The following is a 19,952-nucleotide window of genomic DNA, read 5'->3' on the forward strand; positions in this document are numbered from 1 at the left end:
TTCCATGGCCACCGTCCTGCTGTCTATATCAACCAGGGTGAGCCCCACCCCTTTCGTGAGCGCACTGCGCGCGGAGTGACCCCTGTTACGCGCCCCCGGCAACAGGGGTGGCGGGCAGGTAAGCTGCGCGGGCGGAGCGCGCGGAGTGACCCCTGTTACGAGCCCCCGGCCACGGGGGTGGCGGGCAGGTAAGCTGCTTACCTGCTGCGCGTGACGCAGGCCGCGGCGAAGGCGGACGAGGCGGGGTGTCGGTGCAGTGGGCGCGGTGGTGACCCTGGACGTGCGTCGGGCCCTTCTCGTGGATCGCTTCAGCTACGGCTCCCGGTGGGGCCCTCTCGGGGGAAGGGGCCTCGGTCCCGGACCCAGGCGAGGCGTCACTTCTCCGCTCCGTAAAAGTGTCCATCTCTTTTCTTTTTTTTTCTTCTGTTGTGGCATATGCAGCAGGTGCCTGCTCGTTTTTCGTATGTGGGTAACAACATTTAACTATGTATATATATTTCCGAATTGGTTTAACTGCCACCCGCCTGAATATATTTAAAATCTAATTTTTTTTTAACCACCCGACCCGACCCGCGGATAAAATCTAATTTTTTTAAATTTCATCCGCCCGATCCGCGGATAATCCGCGGACTCCGCGGTTGTGCCCGCAAACCGCGCATCTCTAATATATATATATATATATATATATATATATATATATATATATATAAATACTTGAATTTCAGTGTTCATTTATTTACACATATACACACACACATAACACTCATCTACTCATTGTTGAGTTAAAGGTTGAATTGTCCATCCTTGTTCTATTCTCTGTCACTATTTTTCGAACCACGCTGAACACCCTCTCTGATGATGCATTTATGTGTGGCACGCACAAAAGTGCTTTCATCAAATGCACTAGATGGCAGTATTGTCCTGTTTAAGAGTGTCACAACATTGCTGTTTACGGCAGACGAACTGCTTTACGGTAGACAAAAACGTGACTGCTGTTGTTGTGTGTTGTTACCGCGCTGGGAGGACGTTAATGAAACTGCCCAACAATAAACCCACATAAGAAACCAAGAACTCGCCCTCCATCATTCTACAGTTATAACGTGATTGGGTAGGTACGCTGTTTGCGGACCTGCCGCCTGAATTTCGGGAGAAAATTTGTCCCGGGAGGTTTTCGGGAGAGGCGCTGAATTTCGTGAGTCTCCCGGAAAATCCGGGAGGGTTGGCAAGTATGGTTATACCAGTGGTCCCCAACCACCTGGCCGCGGCCCAGTACCGGTCCGTGGATCGATTGGTACCGGGCCGCACAATAAATTTAAAAATATATTAATTATTATTATTATTTTTTTATTTTTATTAAATCAACATAAAAAACACAAGATGCACTTACAATTAGTGCACCAACCCAAAAAACCTCCCTCCCCCATTTACACTCATTCACACAAAAGGGTTGTTTCTTTCTGTTATTAATATTCTGGTTCCTACATTATATATCAATTTGGAACAATACAGTCTGCAGGGATACAGTCCGTAAGCACACATGATTGTATTTTTTTTATGACAAAATAAAAAAAAAATACCAAAGATTGTCTGGCAAGAACAAGCTGCTGTTTTTAAGGGCCTATGTCAAAAATGTAACTTTAATCAAAGATCCTTTATGTGACAAGAACATGTTGTGTTTAAGGACCTAATAAAAACATGTAACTTTAGTCAAAGATCCTTTAAGTCAGTGGTCTCCAACCACCGGGCCACGGCCCGATACCGGTCCATGGATCGATTGGTACCGGGTCGCACAAGAAATAGAAAAATATATATGTATATATATATTTTTTTTTAAATTATTAAATCAACATAAAAAACACAAGATACACTTACAATTAGTGCACCAACCCAAAAAACCTCCCTCCCCCATTTACACTCATTCACACAAAAGGGTTGTTTCTTTCTGTTATTAATATTCTGGTTCCTACATTATATATCAATATATATCAATACAGTCTGCAGGGATACAGTCCGTAAGCACACATGATTGTATTTTTTTATGACAAAAAAACCCAAAATAATAAATACATTTTTTTTTCTCAAGGAATGCTGAAATAAAATCATGTCTGAAGCCCAGAACACTCTACACATTTCCCCAGTTTTAGTTTAGAGATAAGGAAAGATTGGCCTGGCCCACTAGCATCCCTCTTTATAGTCTATACATTTAGAGTGATGTGATAATCAAACACTCTAGAAGTCTAGAATAAAACCTACTCACTTTTTTACAGTGTAGCCTTGCGCACATGCCGTTTAAGTTAAAACATGATTTTCAAAGTAAAAAATGATTTTCAAGGTAAAAAAAAATTTTCAAGGTACATTTTTTTTTCAAGGTTAAAAATGATTTTCAAGGTAAACAAATGATTTTCAAGGTAAAAAAAAAAATTCAAGGTAAAAAAAATTTTTCAAGGTAAAAAATTTTTTACAAGGTAAAAAATCATTTTCAAGGTAAAAAAAAATTGTTCAAGGTAACATTTTTTTTTCAGGGGTAAAAATGATTTTCAAGGTAAAAAATGATTTTCAAATTTTTTAAAAATGTTTTTAAAATGTTTTATTTTATTTTTTTAAACTTTTTAATTTTTTTTTTAATTTAAAAAAAAAATTTAAAACAATTTTAAACCATTTTAAAATGTTTTGATTTTTTTAAACAATTTTAACAATTAACATTTTTTTTAGGGGTAGGGTTAGGGTAAAACATTTTAAAAAAATAGTTACAAAAAGTTTAAAATATTTTTTTTAAAAATTAAAAATATTTTAAATATTTAAAAAAAAAAAAAAAAATTTTTTTTAAATAAATACATTTTTTTTGAATTTTTTTTTAAAAAATTAGAAATTTTTTAAAAAATTAAAAAAAATTAAAAAAAATTCAAAAAGTTTAAAAAAATTAAAAAAAAAGGGTTTTAAGTTAAAACATGATTTTCAAGGTAAAAAATTATTTTCAAGGTAAAAAAAAAAATTTCAAGGTTAAAAATGATTTTCAAGGTAAACAAATGATTTTCAAGGTAAAAAAAAAATTTCAAGGTAAATTTTTTCAAGGTAAAACATTTTTTTCAAGGTAAAAAATAATTTTCAAGGTAAAAAAAATTTTTCAAGGTAAAATTTTTTTTTCAAGGGTAAAAATGATTTTCAAGGTACAAAATGATTTTCAAATTTTTTTAATTTTTAAAAAATGTTAAACTTTTTTAAATTTTTAAACATTTTTTAAAAAAATTTTTAAACAATTTTAAAAATTAACAATTTTTTTTAGGGTTAGGGTTAGGGTAAAAAAATAAAAAAGGTAAAAAAAAAGGTCAAAATATTTTTAAAAAATTAAAAATATTTAAAAAAATTTTTTTAAATATTTTAAAAAACATTTTTAAATTTAAAAAAATAATAAAAAATTTTAAAAAAATTAGAAATTTTTGAAAAAATTAAAAAAAAAATTCAAGGTAAAAAAATCATTTTCAAGGTAAAAAAAATTTGTGCAGCTAGAAAGAGGTCAGTGTGAATATGAACTACGTTTGGTAGCCACCATTTTGGCGGGCCAAACAAAATGACACAAGGGGCCAAATTGGGCTTGTGGGCCCCACTTTTGTTTGACTTTGTTTGCACACTTTTAACCTGCTCTATTGTGTTGCATGTCTGTGATTTGTAATGTTTCCTGTATGTTCAACAATACCCTGGCCTAACTCCCCACTTTGTCGATTCTTGTCAGGGCAACCTGGTAATCTCTACGACGATCAAGACGTGGACTGGGCTCCGACGGTGAAGATGGGTCACGACACGGTCAAGGAGAAACCCAAAACGCGAGACGGAAGAGGCAAGACACAGCAAGAGAAACGTAAACTCATCGAGGGCGCCGAGGCCCTGCTCGACTTCCACAAAGTGTTGAGGATGAAAATGGAGACTCCGGAACCAGAACCGGGGGAAACGGACGATGGTTCAACTCATGTCAAGGGACACGAAATAGCCTGTCAGACGGACTTCGCCGAAGAGATGGAGACTTTAGGACCAGATTCAGAGGAAATTAACCAAAGTCCAACTCCTGTCGAGACCCGTGAAATAGCCTCCCAGACGGACTTGAAGGCAGACTATATTACCCGCATGGAAGATGAGCTGATAAGCTTGAACTCTGAGCTCTACGGGCTGCGGGCCAAGGTACTGGAAACAGCTTTGACTAAGGAGGGATTTGAAAGAAGCGATGCCAAGACTAAGTTCTACACAGGCTTTCCCAACTTCCCTGCTTTGATGCAACTGTTCAGCTTGTGTGAGCCCTACATCTCTGTCAGTCCAATGTCTTCTCTGGACAAATTTCAACAGCTGCTTTTAGTGTTGATGAGACTACGACTCAATTTGCCAATTTTAGATCTGGCGTACAGATTCCAGATTTCACAACCCACAGCTTCCCGGATTTGTAACAAGGTGCTGTCTGTGTTACATGAGCGACTTCAGTTCTTGATCGAATGGCCTGAAGGAGACTTGCTCAGACATCCAACGCCCAAGGTCCCCGAAACAGTTCCAGGGGAAACCGACACTAGTTCAATTGATTTGGCCGCTTTGAGATCTTCGTTGAAAGACCTTCAAACTTGCCTGCTCGCACACAGACCTGGTCAAACTACAAGAACCTCAACCCTGCCAAGTTTTGAATTGGTCTCATGCTCCGAGGACTTGTTCGATTCGTTTCTAGAATCTGGGGAGGTGGGGTCTGTGACAGGGAAATGACTGGAGAAAGTGGAGTACTGAACAAGTTTATTGTGTCAGCTGACCGTGGATTTGTTTCTTACTGTGCAACTTTAAAAATACCTGCGTTCTTTAAAGGGAACTTCAATTCTTGATCGAGTGACCTGAAGGAGACTTGCTCAGAGCTCAATTGCCCAAGGTCCCCAAAGCAGATCCAAGGGAAACTGACAATAGTTCAATTGATTTGGCCACTTTGGGGTCTTCGTTGAAAGACTTTCACACTTGACTGCTCGTGCACAGACCTGGTCAAACTACAAGAACCTCAACCCTGCCAAGTTTTGAATTGGTCTCATGCTCCGAGGACTTGTTCGATTCGTTTCTAGAATCTGGGGAGGTGGGGTCTGTGACAGGGAAATAACTGGAGAAAGTGGAGTTCTGAACAAGTTTATTGTGTCAGCTGACCGTGGATTTGTTTCTTACTGTGCAACTTTAAAAATCCCTGCTTTCTCTAAAGGGAACTTCAATTCTTGATCGAGTGGCCTGAATGAGACTTGCTCAGAGCTCAATTGCCCAAGGTCCCCAAACCAGATCCAAGGGAAACTGACAATAGTTCAATTGATTTGGCAGCTTTGAGGTCTTCGTTGAAAGACTTTTATACTTGCCTGCTCGTGCACAGACCTGGTCAAACTACAAGAACCTCAACACTGCCAAGTTTTGCATTGGTCTCATGCTCCGAGGACTTGTTCGATGCGTTTCTAGAATCTGGGGAGGCGGCGGCGGTGACAGGGAAATGACTGGAGAAAGTGGAGTTCTGAACAAGTTTATTGTGTCAGCTGACCGTGGATTGGTTTCTTACTGTGCAACTTTAAAAATCCCTGCTTTCTCTAAATGGAACTTCAATTCTTGATCGAGTGACCTGAATGAGACTTGCTCAGAGCTCAATTGCCCAAGGTCCCCAAAGCAGATCCAAGGGAAACTGACAATAGTTCAATTGATTTGGCCACTTTGGGGTCTTCGTTGAAAGACTTTCATACTTGACTGCTCGTGCACAGACCTGGTCAAACTACGAGGACCTCAACCCTGCCAAGTTTTGAATTGGTCTCATGCTCCGAGGACTTGTTCGATTCGTTTCTAGAATCTGGGGAGGCGGCGTCGGTGACAGGGAAATGACTGGAGAAAGTGGAGTTCTGAACAAGCCTATTGTGGATTTGTTTTGTTTTTTTAAAGTGCCTTTGTTCACTAAAGGGAAGTCCTAGCTGTCATCCTATGTCGACGAAGAAACCAGAAAGATAGCTGGTGTAGGATTATGGGGACCGAGTTGTTGGACTGGTCAGGAGGAACTGTCAGACTTTACATAGTAGAGCAATGAACATTGTTTGATTTCTTTGCTTAATCCATTCCGTAGTTTACTCGTTAGCCCAAAAAAAGTCTATAGATTAGCCACATGCTTTTTGTAAGCCACAATGATTTCAAGTTTTGAATTAAATCATGGAAGATGGTAAAGGATAGAAAAGCCCTCAAATTATTGTCTTTATTGGACAATGGGTTTTATAAAAACCCATTGTTTTTATTTTATTTTATTTTTTTTATATTTTTATGTTGTCTCTTACTTTACTTAATTTAAAAATCATTTATAATATTTTGCTATTTTTATGTTTTTATTTATTTAATAGTATATACACATTGATTAACATCACTGATTGTGTGTTGAATTGTTCAGGTTAAAAAAATCTACATCACAACAGGGAAAAAAAGTGTAACATTTAATTATTTTATTTTGTTATCCAATTTTGCACCTTTTTTACACCAATTTGTGATTATTTAAAACAAAGTTAAAAAAAACGGGTATTCGGGAAGATAAAACAATAAAGTTGTTGCTATTGTATTGAAAGGTTATATATTCAGCCAGTGAGTGGCGCTGTTGAGCCCCCGTGCGGGACACCAGTAAGCAAGCAAAGAAGACACATGACGTGACGTCATTTGCTGCACGCTATTTTACAACTATTTTAACAAGCGGTATTTACTGAAATTGAGTGAGCCTATGGCTTTGTACTTTGTTTATTATATATATATAAAAAATCGTGATTTTTACTTGTGCAACCTCATTATACTATTGGCTAAATTTTATATTTATAAAAGTAAGTTTCTCAATACCCGACCTGTTTTTGTGCCTTTAAAAAAGAATTAGAACTTTACTTTAAAACGCTTTCTACCTCTAACAACCAAAAAGCTTTGAAAACTATGATGCTGTGCTCCAAATTTGGATTATTTACGAAACTGGCTTTGCACTTTGCTATATATATATATATATATATATATATTATATATATATATATATATATATATATATATATATATATGTATGTATGTATGTATGTATGTATATACATATATATATATATATATATATATATATATATATATGTATGTATGTATGTATATACATATATATATATATATGTATGTATATATGTATATATATATATATGTATATGTGTATATATATATATATATATATAATATATATATATATGTATATATTGCATTTTTCTTTAATTGCTTTCTGGAGTTTACAACCCCCTGGCGCTGATTTGTACTGTTTCTGTACTTGTTTTGATTAGTATAATTTATTTGCTTGTATGTTAATGTTGTAAATGTTGAATACTATAAATAAAGTTTTAAAAAAATGATAAAAACAAAACAAACAAAAAAACAAAACAAAAAATATATATATATATATATTAGAGATGCGCGGATAGGCAATTATTTCATCCGCAACCGCATCAGAAAGTCGTCAACCATCCGCCATCCACCCGATGTAACATTTGATCAGAACCGCACCCGCCCGTTGTTATATATCTAATATAGACGATGCAAGGCATTAGTGAGGTTATAAAGCTTTTGCCTGTTAAAGAAAGGAGACTGATCCAATGCAGCACAGACATTCGCGTGCCACGCTGTCACGACCCAGACGCACACCAGTGCGCAATCATATGGGAGCCGCGCTGAGCGCACCTCCAAGCGCGTCTCGCTGCCGGCGACGGCCGGGTATATGGGCCCGACGCTCCAGCGCCATCCATTTTCAGGGCTAGTTGATTCGGCAGGTGGGTTGTTACACACTCCTTAGCGGGTTCCAACTTCCATGGCCACCGTCCTAGCTGCTGTCTATATCAACCAGGGTGAGCCCCACCCCTTTCGTGAGCGCACTGCGCGCGGAGTGACCCCTGTTACGCGCCCCCGGCAACAGGGGTGGCGGGCAGGTAAGCTGCGCGGGCGGACGAGGCGGGGTGTCGGTGCGGTGGTGACCCTGGACGTGCGTCGGGCCCTTCTCGCGGATCGCCTCAGCTACGGCTCCCGTTGGGGCCCTCTCGGGGGAAGGGGCCTCGGTCCCGGACCCCGGCGAGGCGTCCCTTCTCCGCTCCGTAAAAGTGTCCATCTCTTTTCTTTTTTTTCTTCTGTTGTGGCATATGCAGCAGGTGCCTGCTCGTTTTTCGTATGTGGGTAACAACATTTAACTATGTATATATATTTCCGAATTGGTTTAACTGCCACCCGCCTGAATCTATTTAAAATCTAATTTTTTTAAATAATTTGAACCACCCGACCCGACCCGCGGATAAAATCTAATTTTTTTAATTTCATCCGCCCGATCCGCGGATAATCCGCGGACTCCGCGGTTGTGCCTGCAAACCGCGCATCTCTAGTATGTATATATGTATATATATATATATATATATATATATATATATATATATATATATATATATATATATATATATATATATATATATATATATATATATATATATATATATATATATATATATATATGTATGTGTATGTATGTATGTATATATGTATATACATATATATTATATATATACATATATATGTATGTATGTATATATGTATATATATATATATATATGTGTGTATATATATATATATATGTATATATTGCATTTTTCTTTAATTGCTTTCTGGAGTTTACAACCCCCTGGCGCTGATTTGTACTGTTTCTGTACTTGTTTTGATTAGTATAATTTATTTGCTTGTATGTTAATGTTGTAAATGTTGAATACTATAAAAAAAGGTTTAAAAAAATGATTTAAAAAAAAAATATATATATATATAAACAAGCGGTATAAATGGGTGGATGGGTATAGTTATTTGATGTAAAATGTTTACTCAAATGTATGATTATTTAGAACAAAGTTAAAAAAAACGTGTTCAAAGGGAAGACAAAAAATTTGTAGCAGTTGTGTTGAACGGTTTTATTTGCAGCCAGTGAGTGACGCTGTTGAGCCCCGGTGCGTCTAACTGGTGAGCGAAGAAGACAAATCACGTGACGTCTTTTTTTCCGCACGCCATTATCTAATTGTTTTAGTAAATCATTAAACCTAGCCGACTATTTGATGTTGTTAGTCAGGTTTGCACATTTTACACCAAGTTGTGATGATTTAAAACAAAGTAAAGTGTATACAAAACCATAAAGGTTTTATTTGCGGCAAGCGAGTGGCGCTGTCGAGCGCCCGTGTGGCGAATCACCCAGCGAAGAAGACGAATGACGTGACGTAGAATTTCTACCCAGAAGCAAGACGCACGTGTTTTCATCGGCGAGTGTGAATTCCCCGTCAAAGTGTAGCATATTTGTGTCGTAAAACCACCGCCACAAACATGGGGAAGAAGCTCAAAGTCGGAAAGACCAGAAGGGATAAATTCTACCACCTGGCCAAAGAAACAGGTATCAACACAACATTAGCATTAGCCGCATGCTAACAAGCTAATATCTCATGTCTTGTGTTTTTTTCCCTCCAGGTTATAGATCCCGTTCCTCATTCAAACTCATCCAACTGAACAGAAAATATGAGTTTTTACAGAAGGCTCGGGTTGTGTTGGATCTATGTGCGGCACCCGGCGGATGGTTAGTCATCTGAAGTTGACCAAGTCGGTTAAACTGTTTGTAGTTGTGATGACGTCATGTCTCATCTCTTTACAGGCTGCAAGTGGCGTCCAAATTTATGCCTGTTTCAAGCCTGGTTATAGGTGAGTCCCTCTTTTAAACCAGTATTTTTCAACTACTGTTCCGCAGCACACAAGTGTGCAGTTTCACCTATTTGGGTTAAAAATATTTTTTGCAAATAATGTGTCGGTGCTGTCTAGAGCTCGGCAGAGTAACCGTGTAATACTCTTCCATATCAGTAGGGGGCAGCAGGTAGCTAATTGCTTTGTGGATGTCGGAAACAGCGGGAGGCAGCGTGAAGGTTAAAAGGTGTTTAATGCTTAAACCAAAAAAAAACAAAAGGTGAGTGCCTCCAAGAAAAGGCATTGAAGCTTAGGGAAGGCTATGCAGAACGAAACTAAAACTGAACTGGCTACAAAGTAATTAAAACAGAATGCTGGACGACAGCAAAGACTTACTGTGGAGCAAAGACGGCGTCCACAATGTATATCCGTTAGAGATGCGCGGTTTGCGGACACAACCGCGGAGTCCGCGGATTATCCGCGGGTCGGGCGGTTGAAATAAAATAAAATAAAAAGATTTTATCCGCAGGTCGGGTCGGGCGGTTGAAATAAAAAAAAAAAGATTTTAAATAGATTCAGGCGGGTGGCAGTTAAACCAATTCGGAAATATATATACATAGTTAAATGTTGTTACCCACATACGAAAAACGAGCAGGCACCTGCAGCACGCCACAACAGAAGAAGAAAAAAAAAAAAGATGGCAACGCCGGCAGCAAACGTGGTACGCGACAAACTAAAAAAGGGAATACTAAAGACCAGGGGAAAAAAAGGCCAGAAAAGTTCAGCGTAGACTCGTTTTTATAAGGTTGTAAATCAGGATGATAGTAATGCTGGCTACGTGATTTGCAAGAGCTGCGACGCTGTTTATGTCTACGACAGTCACAAAACCGAGACATCTAACATGGTGCATCACATTTGTGCAAAACCCCGAACCTCCACAAACACCCTGAGCATGAGCAGTTTCGTCCGCCGTGATCCCAGAAGAGTGCCACAGGATGTTAAAACAAGATAGAACGCAGCTGCCTGCAGCAGTTTGAGTGGCGCGAGTGCGCTTGGAGGTGCGCTCAGCGCGGCTCCCAGATGATTGCGCACTGGTGTGCGTCTGGGCCGTGACAGCGTGGCACGCATTGAATGTCTCTGCTACATTGGATCAGTCTCCTTTCTTTAACAGGCAAAAGCTTTCTAACCTCACTAATGCCTTGCATCGTCTATATTAGATATATAACAACGGGCGGGTGGCGGATGGCGGGCGGGTGCGGTTTTGATTAAATGTTAGTTCGGGTGGATGGCGGATGGTTGACGACTTTTGTGATGCGGATGAAATAATTGCCTATCCGCGCATCTCTAATATCCGACATGACATGACAATCAACAATGTCCCCACAAAGAAGGATAAAAACAACTGAAATATTCTTGATTGTTAAAACAAAGTAGATGGGGGAAATATCGCTCAAATGAAGACATGAAAATGCGACAGGAAAATACCAAAAAAAAGAGAAAAAGCCACCAAAATAGGAGCGCAAGACAAGACCTAAAACACTACACACAGGAAAACACCAAAAACTCCAAATAAGTCAGGGCGTGATGTGACAGGTGGTGACAGTGCACCTACTTTGAGACAAGAGCTATATTGATGCATGCTTGTTTAAAGTCATATCCAACAATTGCAACAATGATTTTTTACTATCAACTTAGTTTCGTATTTTAATGATTTCTTCTGGTGGTTTGCCTCCGCATTTTTTCTAGGGCTGCAGCTAACGATTATTTTTCTATCGATTAATCTATAGATTATTTTTTCGATTAATCGGTTAATCTATAGATTATTTTTTCGATTAATCTATAGATTATTTTTCCTTTTACTGATTATTTTTTTAATTTAAAATGAAGAGGAAAAAATAAATGTAGGCCAGGTTTTTCAAAAGGCATGGCTTTTATTTACAAAAAAAAAGTATGGCCACTCAGTCAACATTGACAACAACATGACAAAATATTCTGTAACAATGTAAACATTTAAAACTTAACATTTAACAAAATTAAAAGTACCGGTAGCTTATTTGCTTTTTAATGTGCAAATATAAAATGTAAACATCCAGTGCAAATCTTAATATTCTGCAATAGTATAAGCATTTCAAAAGTAAAAGTATTGCTTATTTTGCTTTAAAATGTGCAAAAATAAAGATAAACATTCAATACAAAAAAGTGCAAAACGGAAATATTCTGTAACAACAGTGTAAACATTTCAACAAAAGTAAAAGTATTGCTTATTTGCTAAAATGTGCAAAAATAAAGCTAAACATCCAATACAAAAAAGTGTACAGTGTAAACATTTCAACAAAAGTAAAAGTATTGCTTATTTTGCTTAATAACACAACAATGATAGTATGATTAAAGTGAAAGTTAATTGTTGGTTTGTACATAGTATATGTAACTGTTAATGTTGTAAAAGGTATTTGCACAACTAATTAACGTTAGCGTTTGTGACACGTCTTGTGCCGTGGGGTTCTTTCAGGACCGACAGACGGCTTTGCCAGGTTTACAATCTTTTAATTTTACACAAAGTCTTTTCTCTTCCAACTCTTTTCTCTTTCTTTCCTCGCTTTTCGGCTCCTCTTCCTCGCTCGCTCGTCGTCCCCTGTCTCTGGCTCTCCTCCTTTCTCGCTCCACGTCAGCTTCACTTTGGCTCCTTCCAGTCTCTCTTCCCTCTCTCTCTGCTGCTCCCCTTTTCTTCAGCGAGAGGAGATTGGATGATCGCTGGGCACGATTGCGGCGTCGCTCCCGGTGTGCCCCGCCTCGCCGCTCGCTCGCCGCCGCCGCCTGTCCACAGCGTTAAAGAGGAGCGCGTCTTTGTAAACACTGAACAGGCACGCCAAACGCGTCTCTCAGAGCGAAACGGTGCTTTAGATTATGAATTTACAACGCAGATACAAATGACACATTCATGTTTTTGTGTAATAATGACAACGTATACTCACGCGGACGATTGACTAGTTGATGGTGATGGCAAGAACGCTGTCGGGTGTTTTCTTTTCAAATGTTCGTTCATAGCCGTTGTGCTGCTATGATAGGCCATTTCCGCTCGACACAGTGTGCATACAACAACTGTCAAGTGTTTTGCTTTTTTCGCTGTGCTTATCCCACACTTGAAGGGATGTACCAATGCTGAATGTGGCTTCTGGATTTCACTCAAAAGACCAGACCGTAGTTACTTATTCCTTTTATTTTCCTTTAGTTTGCAACAGTTTTTCCAACCAAGAAACAGCTTATTTTTTCTTCTTTAGTCTTTTTAGCAGTCTTTAGCAGTGTTAGTAGACTTTAGTAGACTTTAGTTTATTTAGCTGTCATTAGCTGTCTTTAGTAGCCTTTAGTAGCCTTTAGCTTCTTTAGTAGCCTTTAGCTTCTTTAGTAGGTGAAAAACCTTTAAGGACAAAACACCACAAGATTAACATGCTGTAAAAAATTAATCAATTATCAATCCCATAATTTACAATTATTAATTAGGCAATCAAACTCTTAACCATTAAACAAGTGCAAGAAAACGGACACATCTTTTCCCTTTAAGTTAAAACCGATTTTAAATAAATTGTCTCAACATAAATGCACCAAGATACATATAAAATACATTTAAACCCAGAAACACAATAGATAAAGGCAGCAGAAAACCCAATATGCAAATACATAAATACCTAACCAATTAACCACCTATTTAGATACATATTTAAAATCCATATTCAATATAAATATATTATTAATTTAGCAGTGAAACACTCAATCTTAAACGCTGTCTACTGGTAGAAAAATGCCCCTTTTTCTATGCCCTCACCAGCAGCCAATGATCCAACACACTTAAATCCAACACTTTAAGTTGAGCGACTTCACCCTCCTGATGAAGCAACTACCCCCCCCCCCCCCCCCCCCCCCCCCGCACCCCGCACCCCCCATCTCACCAGCGCAACAGGTGCGCCACACCCACAAAGAGAACTAAAGTGCAATCTTACCGGCTGTCCGTTCAGCTATTGGTTTTGGTACACTTTTGGCACAACTCTGGGTTTTCTGTAACGAACTAACCCTTTTTCCACTCTGCGCTGGCGTCTTTTGTACTCCTTGATTTGACACAGCGGTCTAATTACCGGGCTCGCGCACCAGCACATGAGACGGGAGCGCGCCGCGTTATACCTGCGCGTGAACGTAAACTGATCGGTTCTGATCATATAAGCCGACTGGCCGAAATAATGCCGAATTATATACATTTCCTGGGGTTGCCTAGGTGAATAGGGATGCGGATGTGCTCTAAGATAAAATATAATTTTATTAAGTGGGGTTTGGCTGGTTGCTCAGCAGCCACGGTTGCGAGCTCGCGCGTCAGCTGACGAGACAGCTGTTCACCGCTACAACATTATTAGGCCGTTTATTGAAATACTCCCACACTTTTGACGACTTTTGGCGTGCTTTTTTCCCCTCGCTCGCACCGCTCGCATCGTCTGCTTTGCGCTCCGCCATGACGGTAGTGTGACGTAAATATGCGACGCATCAACGCACAAAAACGTCGTTGATGTATTTACGTAGTCGACTATGTCGACGCGTCGTTTCAGCCTTAAATAAAACTGTCTAATTTTTTTACAAATATTTTTTCAATTATTTTAGAAAATTCTGACAGCAGTGACATGACATGACAATCAACAATGTCCCCACAAAGAAGGAAAAAAACAACTGAAATATTCTTGATTGTTAAAACAAAGTAGATGTGGGAAATATCGCTCAAATGAAGACATGAAAATGCGACAGGAAAATACCAAAAAAAAAGAGAAAAAGCCACCAAAATAGGAGCGCAAGACAAGACCTAAAACACTACACACAGGAAAACACCAAAAACTCCAAATAAGTCAGGGCGTGATGTGACAGGTTGAGACAAGAGCTATATTGATGCATGCTTGTTTAAGGTAATATCCAACAATTGCAACAACGATTTTTTACTATCAACTTAGTTTTGTATTTTAATGATTTCTGCTGGTGGTGTGTCTCCGCATTTTTTCAAAGCAAAAAATGTGCCTTGGCTCAAAAAAGGTTGAAAAACACTGTTTTAAACAATTGTCATCATCATTTCTTGTTATTCCTTTCATGAAAATGCATATATAGAAGCCACGTCGTGAAGTGAATTATATTTATGTAGCGCTTTTCTCTAGTGACTCAAAGCACTTTTAAAGAGTGAAACCCAATATCTAAGTTACATTTAAACCAGTGTGGGTGGCATTGGGAGTAGGTGGGTAAAGTGTCTTGCCCAAGGATGGCGGAAGTGCGGATTGAACCTGCAACCCGAGCTATACAGTTCACACTTTCACTGTTTTTTTTGTATCTCATACATTTCCATGATCAGAAAGGAGCTGATGGAAGAATAATATTCTTATATTTTTTTCCGCCCCCTTTTTTTAACACAAATTATTTTAGATGACTTTATCACTGTTCCCTCCACCAACACCCCAACTCCAACATACTTTTTCATTTTTGTTTAAGCATGTTCACAATGACACGTCCAATCAAAATCAAAAATCAGTTTGATATAATGCCAGTTGTCTCTTTCTGTAACTCTTTTTCAATTCAAAAATATTCTTGCAACTTTTTAAATCTTTTTTTAGAGAATTCCATGCTTTCACACCAGCAACAGACAAGCACATTTCTTTCAAATTTGTTTGCGCTCTTGGATGTTTAAAGTCATACGGCCTTCTGTGGTTCTCATCTTCAGACGTGAATACGAATAACTTTTGTAAGTCCTTCGGCAGAACTTTATTTCTAGCTTTGAACATCACTAATAGAGTATGCAATTCTACAATGTCTTTTAGTTTTAATAACCCTGCCCTAGTGAAGAGCAGATTTGTGTGGTCTATATCCTACTTTAAAAATAATACAAAGTGCTCTTTTCTGTAAAATAAATAAAGGCGTTGTACAATTGTACTCTAAATCCAACCTTAGCGTGTCAATTGTAATTTCAAGTGCAATCTCCTCCTAGGCGTGGACCTGGTGCCCATCAAGCCTATCCCTAATGTAGTGACCCTTCAAGAAGACATCACAACAGACAAATGCAAACAGGTAAGTCTTGGCTGCGTTGTCAGGGTTCGCTTGACATGATCAAGTCGATATGGTATAGTACATTGTAAACATTAGTACAACAGAGGGTGAGATACTGTAACTCCTGGAAATGACTGTCCAAAGGTATAGATGTGTATGTCCAAGTTAAAGGGGAACATTATCACCAGACCTATGTAAGCGTCAATATATACCTTGATGTTGCAGAAAAAAGACCATACATTTTTTTAACCGATTTCCGAACTCTAAATGGGTGAATTTTGGCGAATTCAACGCATTTCTAATATTCGCTCTCGGAGCGTGACGTCACATCAGGAAGCAATCTGCCATTTTCTCAAACACCGAGTCAAATCAGCTCTGTTATTTTCCGTTTTTTCGACTGTTTTCCTTACCTTGGAGACATCATGCCTCGTCGGTGTGTTGTCGGAGGGTGTAACAACACGAACAGGGACGGATTCAAGTTGCACCAGTGGCCCAAAGATGCGAAAGTGGCAAGAAATTGGACGTTTGTTCCGCACACTTTACAGACGAAAGCTATGCTACGACAGAGATGGCAAGAATGTGTGGATATCTTGCGACACTCAAAGCAGATGCATTTCCAACGATAAAGTCAAAGAAATCTGCCGCCAGACCCCCATTGAATCTGCCGGAGTGTGTGAGCAATTCAGGGACAAAGGACCTCGGTAGCACGGCAAGCAATGGCGGAAGTTTGTTCCCGCAGACGAGCGAGCTAAACCCCCTATCGACCCTAGCTTCCCTGGCCTGCTGACATCAACTCCAAAACTGGACAGATCAGCTTTCAGGAAAAGAGCGCGGATGAGGGTATGTCTACAGAATATATTAATTGATGAAAACTGGGCTGTCTGCACTCTCAAAGTGCATGTTGTTGCCAAATGTATTTCATATGCTGTAAACCTAGTTCATAGTTGTTAGTTTCCTTTAATGCCAAACAAACACATACCAATCGTTGGTTAGAAGGCGATCGCCGAATTCGTCCTCGCTTTCTCCCGTGTCGCTGGCTGTCGTGTCGTTTTCGTCGGTTTCGCTTGCATACGGTTCAAACCGATATGGCTCAATAGCTTCAGTTTCTTCTTCAATTTCGTTTTCGCTACCTGCCTCCACACTACAACCATCCGTTTCAATACATGTGTAATCTGTTGGATAGCTTAAGCCACTGAAATCCGAGTCTGAATCCAAGCTAATGTCGCTATAGCTTGCTGTTCTTTCCGCCATGTTTGTTTGTGTTTGCTTCACTATGTGACGTCACAGGAAAATGGACGGGTGTATATAACGATGGTTAAAATCAGGCACTTTGAAGCTTTTTTTAGGGATATTGCGTGATGGGTAAAATTTTGAAAAAAACTCCGAAAAATGTAATAAGCCACTGGGAACTGATTTTTAATGGTTTTAACCATTCTGAAATTGTGATAATGTTCCCCTTTAAAGGAAACAGCAGGCTGTCTTCTTCTAATGGATTTATTACAATCTTTGCATGCTGGGTAACGTTTGCTGTGGTCTGGAACAACATGGGACACAAACAACTATCAGAAATGCAGCCAATAGTACATATAATGTGTCATGAGACATGCAAATATAAATTAAATACACAGATGACATAAGTAAAGGAAATTAAATGAGCTCAAATGTACCTACAAACGAGACATAACGATCCTAACCCAGTGGTTCTTAACCTTGTTGGAGGTATTGAACCCCACCAGTTTCATATGCGCATTCACCAAACCCTTCTTTAGTGAAAAACACAATGTATTTTCTTAATTGAATCTTAATTTGTAAATATTAATCATGAAATTATGTTATTAAGGTAAATAAATACTAATAAAGATATATACTACAAACAGAAAGTTACAGGAATGTACACATGATCCCATGTTTACATCTCATTGTGCAACATCTGAATGTTTGTTATTTATGTAAACTACAGTGAGTTCAGGGGCCGCCAAAATTAATAGGACAAAACGGCGCTCGCTAACTACCGTATTTTCCGCACTATAAGGCGCACCGGATTATTAGCCGCACCTTCTATGAATTACATATTTCATAATTTTGTCCACCAATAAGCCGCCCCGGACTAAAAGCCGCGCCTACGCTGCGCTAAAGTGAATGTCAAAAAAACGCTGCGCTAAAGTGAATGTCAAAAAAACAGTCAGATAGTTCAATCAAACTTTAATAATATATTGAAAACCAGCGTTCTAACAACTCTGTCCCAAAATGTACGCAAATGTGCAATCACAAACATAGTAAAATTCAAAATGGTGTAGAGCAATAAATAGCAACATAATGTTGCTCGAACGTTAATGTCACAACACACAAAATAAACATAGCGCTCACCTTCTGAAGTTATTCTTCATTCGTAAATCCTTCGAATTCTTCGTCTTCGGTGTCCGAATTGAAAAGTTGCGCAAGCGTGGGATCCAAAAATGGCCGGCTCCGCCTCGTCGAAGTCATCGGATTCAGTGTCGCTGTTGTTGTGCAGCAGTTCTGTGAATCCTGCCTTCCGGAAAGCTCGGACCACAGTTGTGACCGAAACTATCTGCCCAGGCATTTACGATCCACTGGCAGATGTTGGCGTATGTCGACCGGCGCTATCTGCCCATCTTAGTGAAGGTGTGTTCGCCTTCGGAGCTGTGTGAAAAAAGCCACCCGGCCTCTTCGCGTAAACTTCCCTTAACCACTCGCTCATCTTTTCTTCATCCATCCATCCCTTCGAGTTAGCTTTTATGATGACGCCGGCTGGAAAGGTCTCTTTTGGATGGGTGGAAGTTAGCATGGCAAGCTAGAACCACAGTGAAGGATGACTCCTCATTCCCTGTGGTGCGAATATTCACCGTACGTGCTCCCGTTCCACAGTGCAGTTCACAGGAATATCAGTTGCTGTGAAATACGGTAGTAATCCGTGTGCGGATGGAGAGATTGCGTCTTTTTATGATCCGGATCCTTGTCGCGTAGTAGGAGCCATTTTGTGGTCTTTACAGATGTAAACAGGAAATGAAACGTACGGTGATATCCGCGCGTTTTTTCTTCTTCTTCCGGGGGCGGGTGAAGCGCTTCCTGTTCTATGGGGGCGGGTGAAGCGCTTCCTGTTCTATGGGGGCGGGTGCTTTCCTTGGCGGTTGCTTGCGTAGAAGAAGAAGCGCTTCCTGTTCTACCGGGAAAAAAGATGGCGGCTGTTTACCGAAGTTGCGAGATCGAAACTTTATGAAAATTAATCGTAATAAAGCGCACCGGGTTATAAGGCGCACTGTTAGCTTTTGAGAAAATTTGTGGTTTTTAGGTGCGCCTTATAGTGCGGAAAATACGGTACTCATCAGTGAAGCATAAACACAAACATAGTAAACTGGGCTTTCTAACAGTTAAAAAGGCGTGTCATGTAGCCGTATTAGAACAAAAATATATTTTTACCCATCCTTTTCCATTTTCATGCATTTTTTAAAAAGCTCCAGAGAGCCACTAGGGCGGCGCTAAAGAGCCACAAGTGGCTGACCCCCGGTCTAATTACTATAGTTTTTATGTTATTAAAGTTTCAATATTCATAACCAGCCTCCCCAAACCAGTCCCAATTGTTTGTGCTGCCAAAATGTTGGTCTCTCATAGTTGATAACGTTTTGTTATTAACATATAACTGGCGTGTTATTATTCATAACTAGTCCCCAGCTATGTCAACATTTCCCCAAACTTGTTGCATTCGTTTGTGTTATTTTTTTAAATGTTTGTTTAAACAATTAGGCTATTAATGTTTAAATATTCATAAACAGCCCGCCTTACCTTGTCAAAACCTCCCCTAACCAGTCTTAATCGTGCTACAAAAATCTAAAACATTTAAAAAGTATATTTGCTGTTTTGTTGTTAGTAATTAATGTGGTATCATTCATAAATAGTCCCCAACTATGTCAAAATCTCCCCAAACGTGTCCCATTCATTTATGCTACATTTTGTTGCGTTTTGGACCAGTTGTTCCTCCCAGGGAATTCAAGTCACAATTCGCTCCCAAGCTCTTTACGACACTTAAAGCTGAGTTGAAAAACCACCAGCGACAGAATAGGTATTTTGTTGTATATTTTCAAAGCTTTGCAAATATACTTTTTGAGACCAGTCTAGCATAGAACATTCTATCGCGCCGCCAAAAATGGTCTGCC

At 39.2% G+C, this 19,952-nt stretch overlaps 2 protein-coding genes across 2 annotated transcripts in view; both read left to right on the forward strand.

Annotated features, from left to right (window-relative positions):
• Window positions 1-6,206, forward strand: part of LOC133616640 (uncharacterized) — an 8,175-nt gene extending 1,969 nt beyond the window's left edge. Inside the window, exon 2 of the mRNA XM_061976161.2 lies at window positions 3,731-6,206. Within this exon, the coding sequence (XP_061832145.2) occupies window positions 3,731-4,737 (1,007 nt within the window). The 3' untranslated portion in view covers window positions 4,738-6,206. The remainder of the gene's footprint in view (window positions 1-3,730) is intronic.
• Window positions 6,207-9,122: 2,916 nt separating this feature from the next.
• The window catches only part of ftsj3 (FtsJ RNA 2'-O-methyltransferase 3), a 49,982-nt gene continuing 39,152 nt past the window's right edge, over window positions 9,123-19,952 (forward strand). The window contains exons 1-4 of the mRNA XM_061976159.2: window positions 9,123-9,439; window positions 9,514-9,619; window positions 9,695-9,741; window positions 15,722-15,801. Coding sequence (XP_061832143.2) covers window positions 9,373-9,439; window positions 9,514-9,619; window positions 9,695-9,741; window positions 15,722-15,801 — 300 coding nt within the window. The 5' untranslated portion in view covers window positions 9,123-9,372. The remainder of the gene's footprint in view (window positions 9,440-9,513; window positions 9,620-9,694; window positions 9,742-15,721; window positions 15,802-19,952) is intronic.

The sequence above is a fragment of the Nerophis lumbriciformis genome, linkage group LG14 (assembly GCF_033978685.3).
Source record: "Nerophis lumbriciformis linkage group LG14, RoL_Nlum_v2.1, whole genome shotgun sequence".
Taxonomy (NCBI): Eukaryota; Metazoa; Chordata; class Actinopteri; order Syngnathiformes; family Syngnathidae; genus Nerophis; species Nerophis lumbriciformis.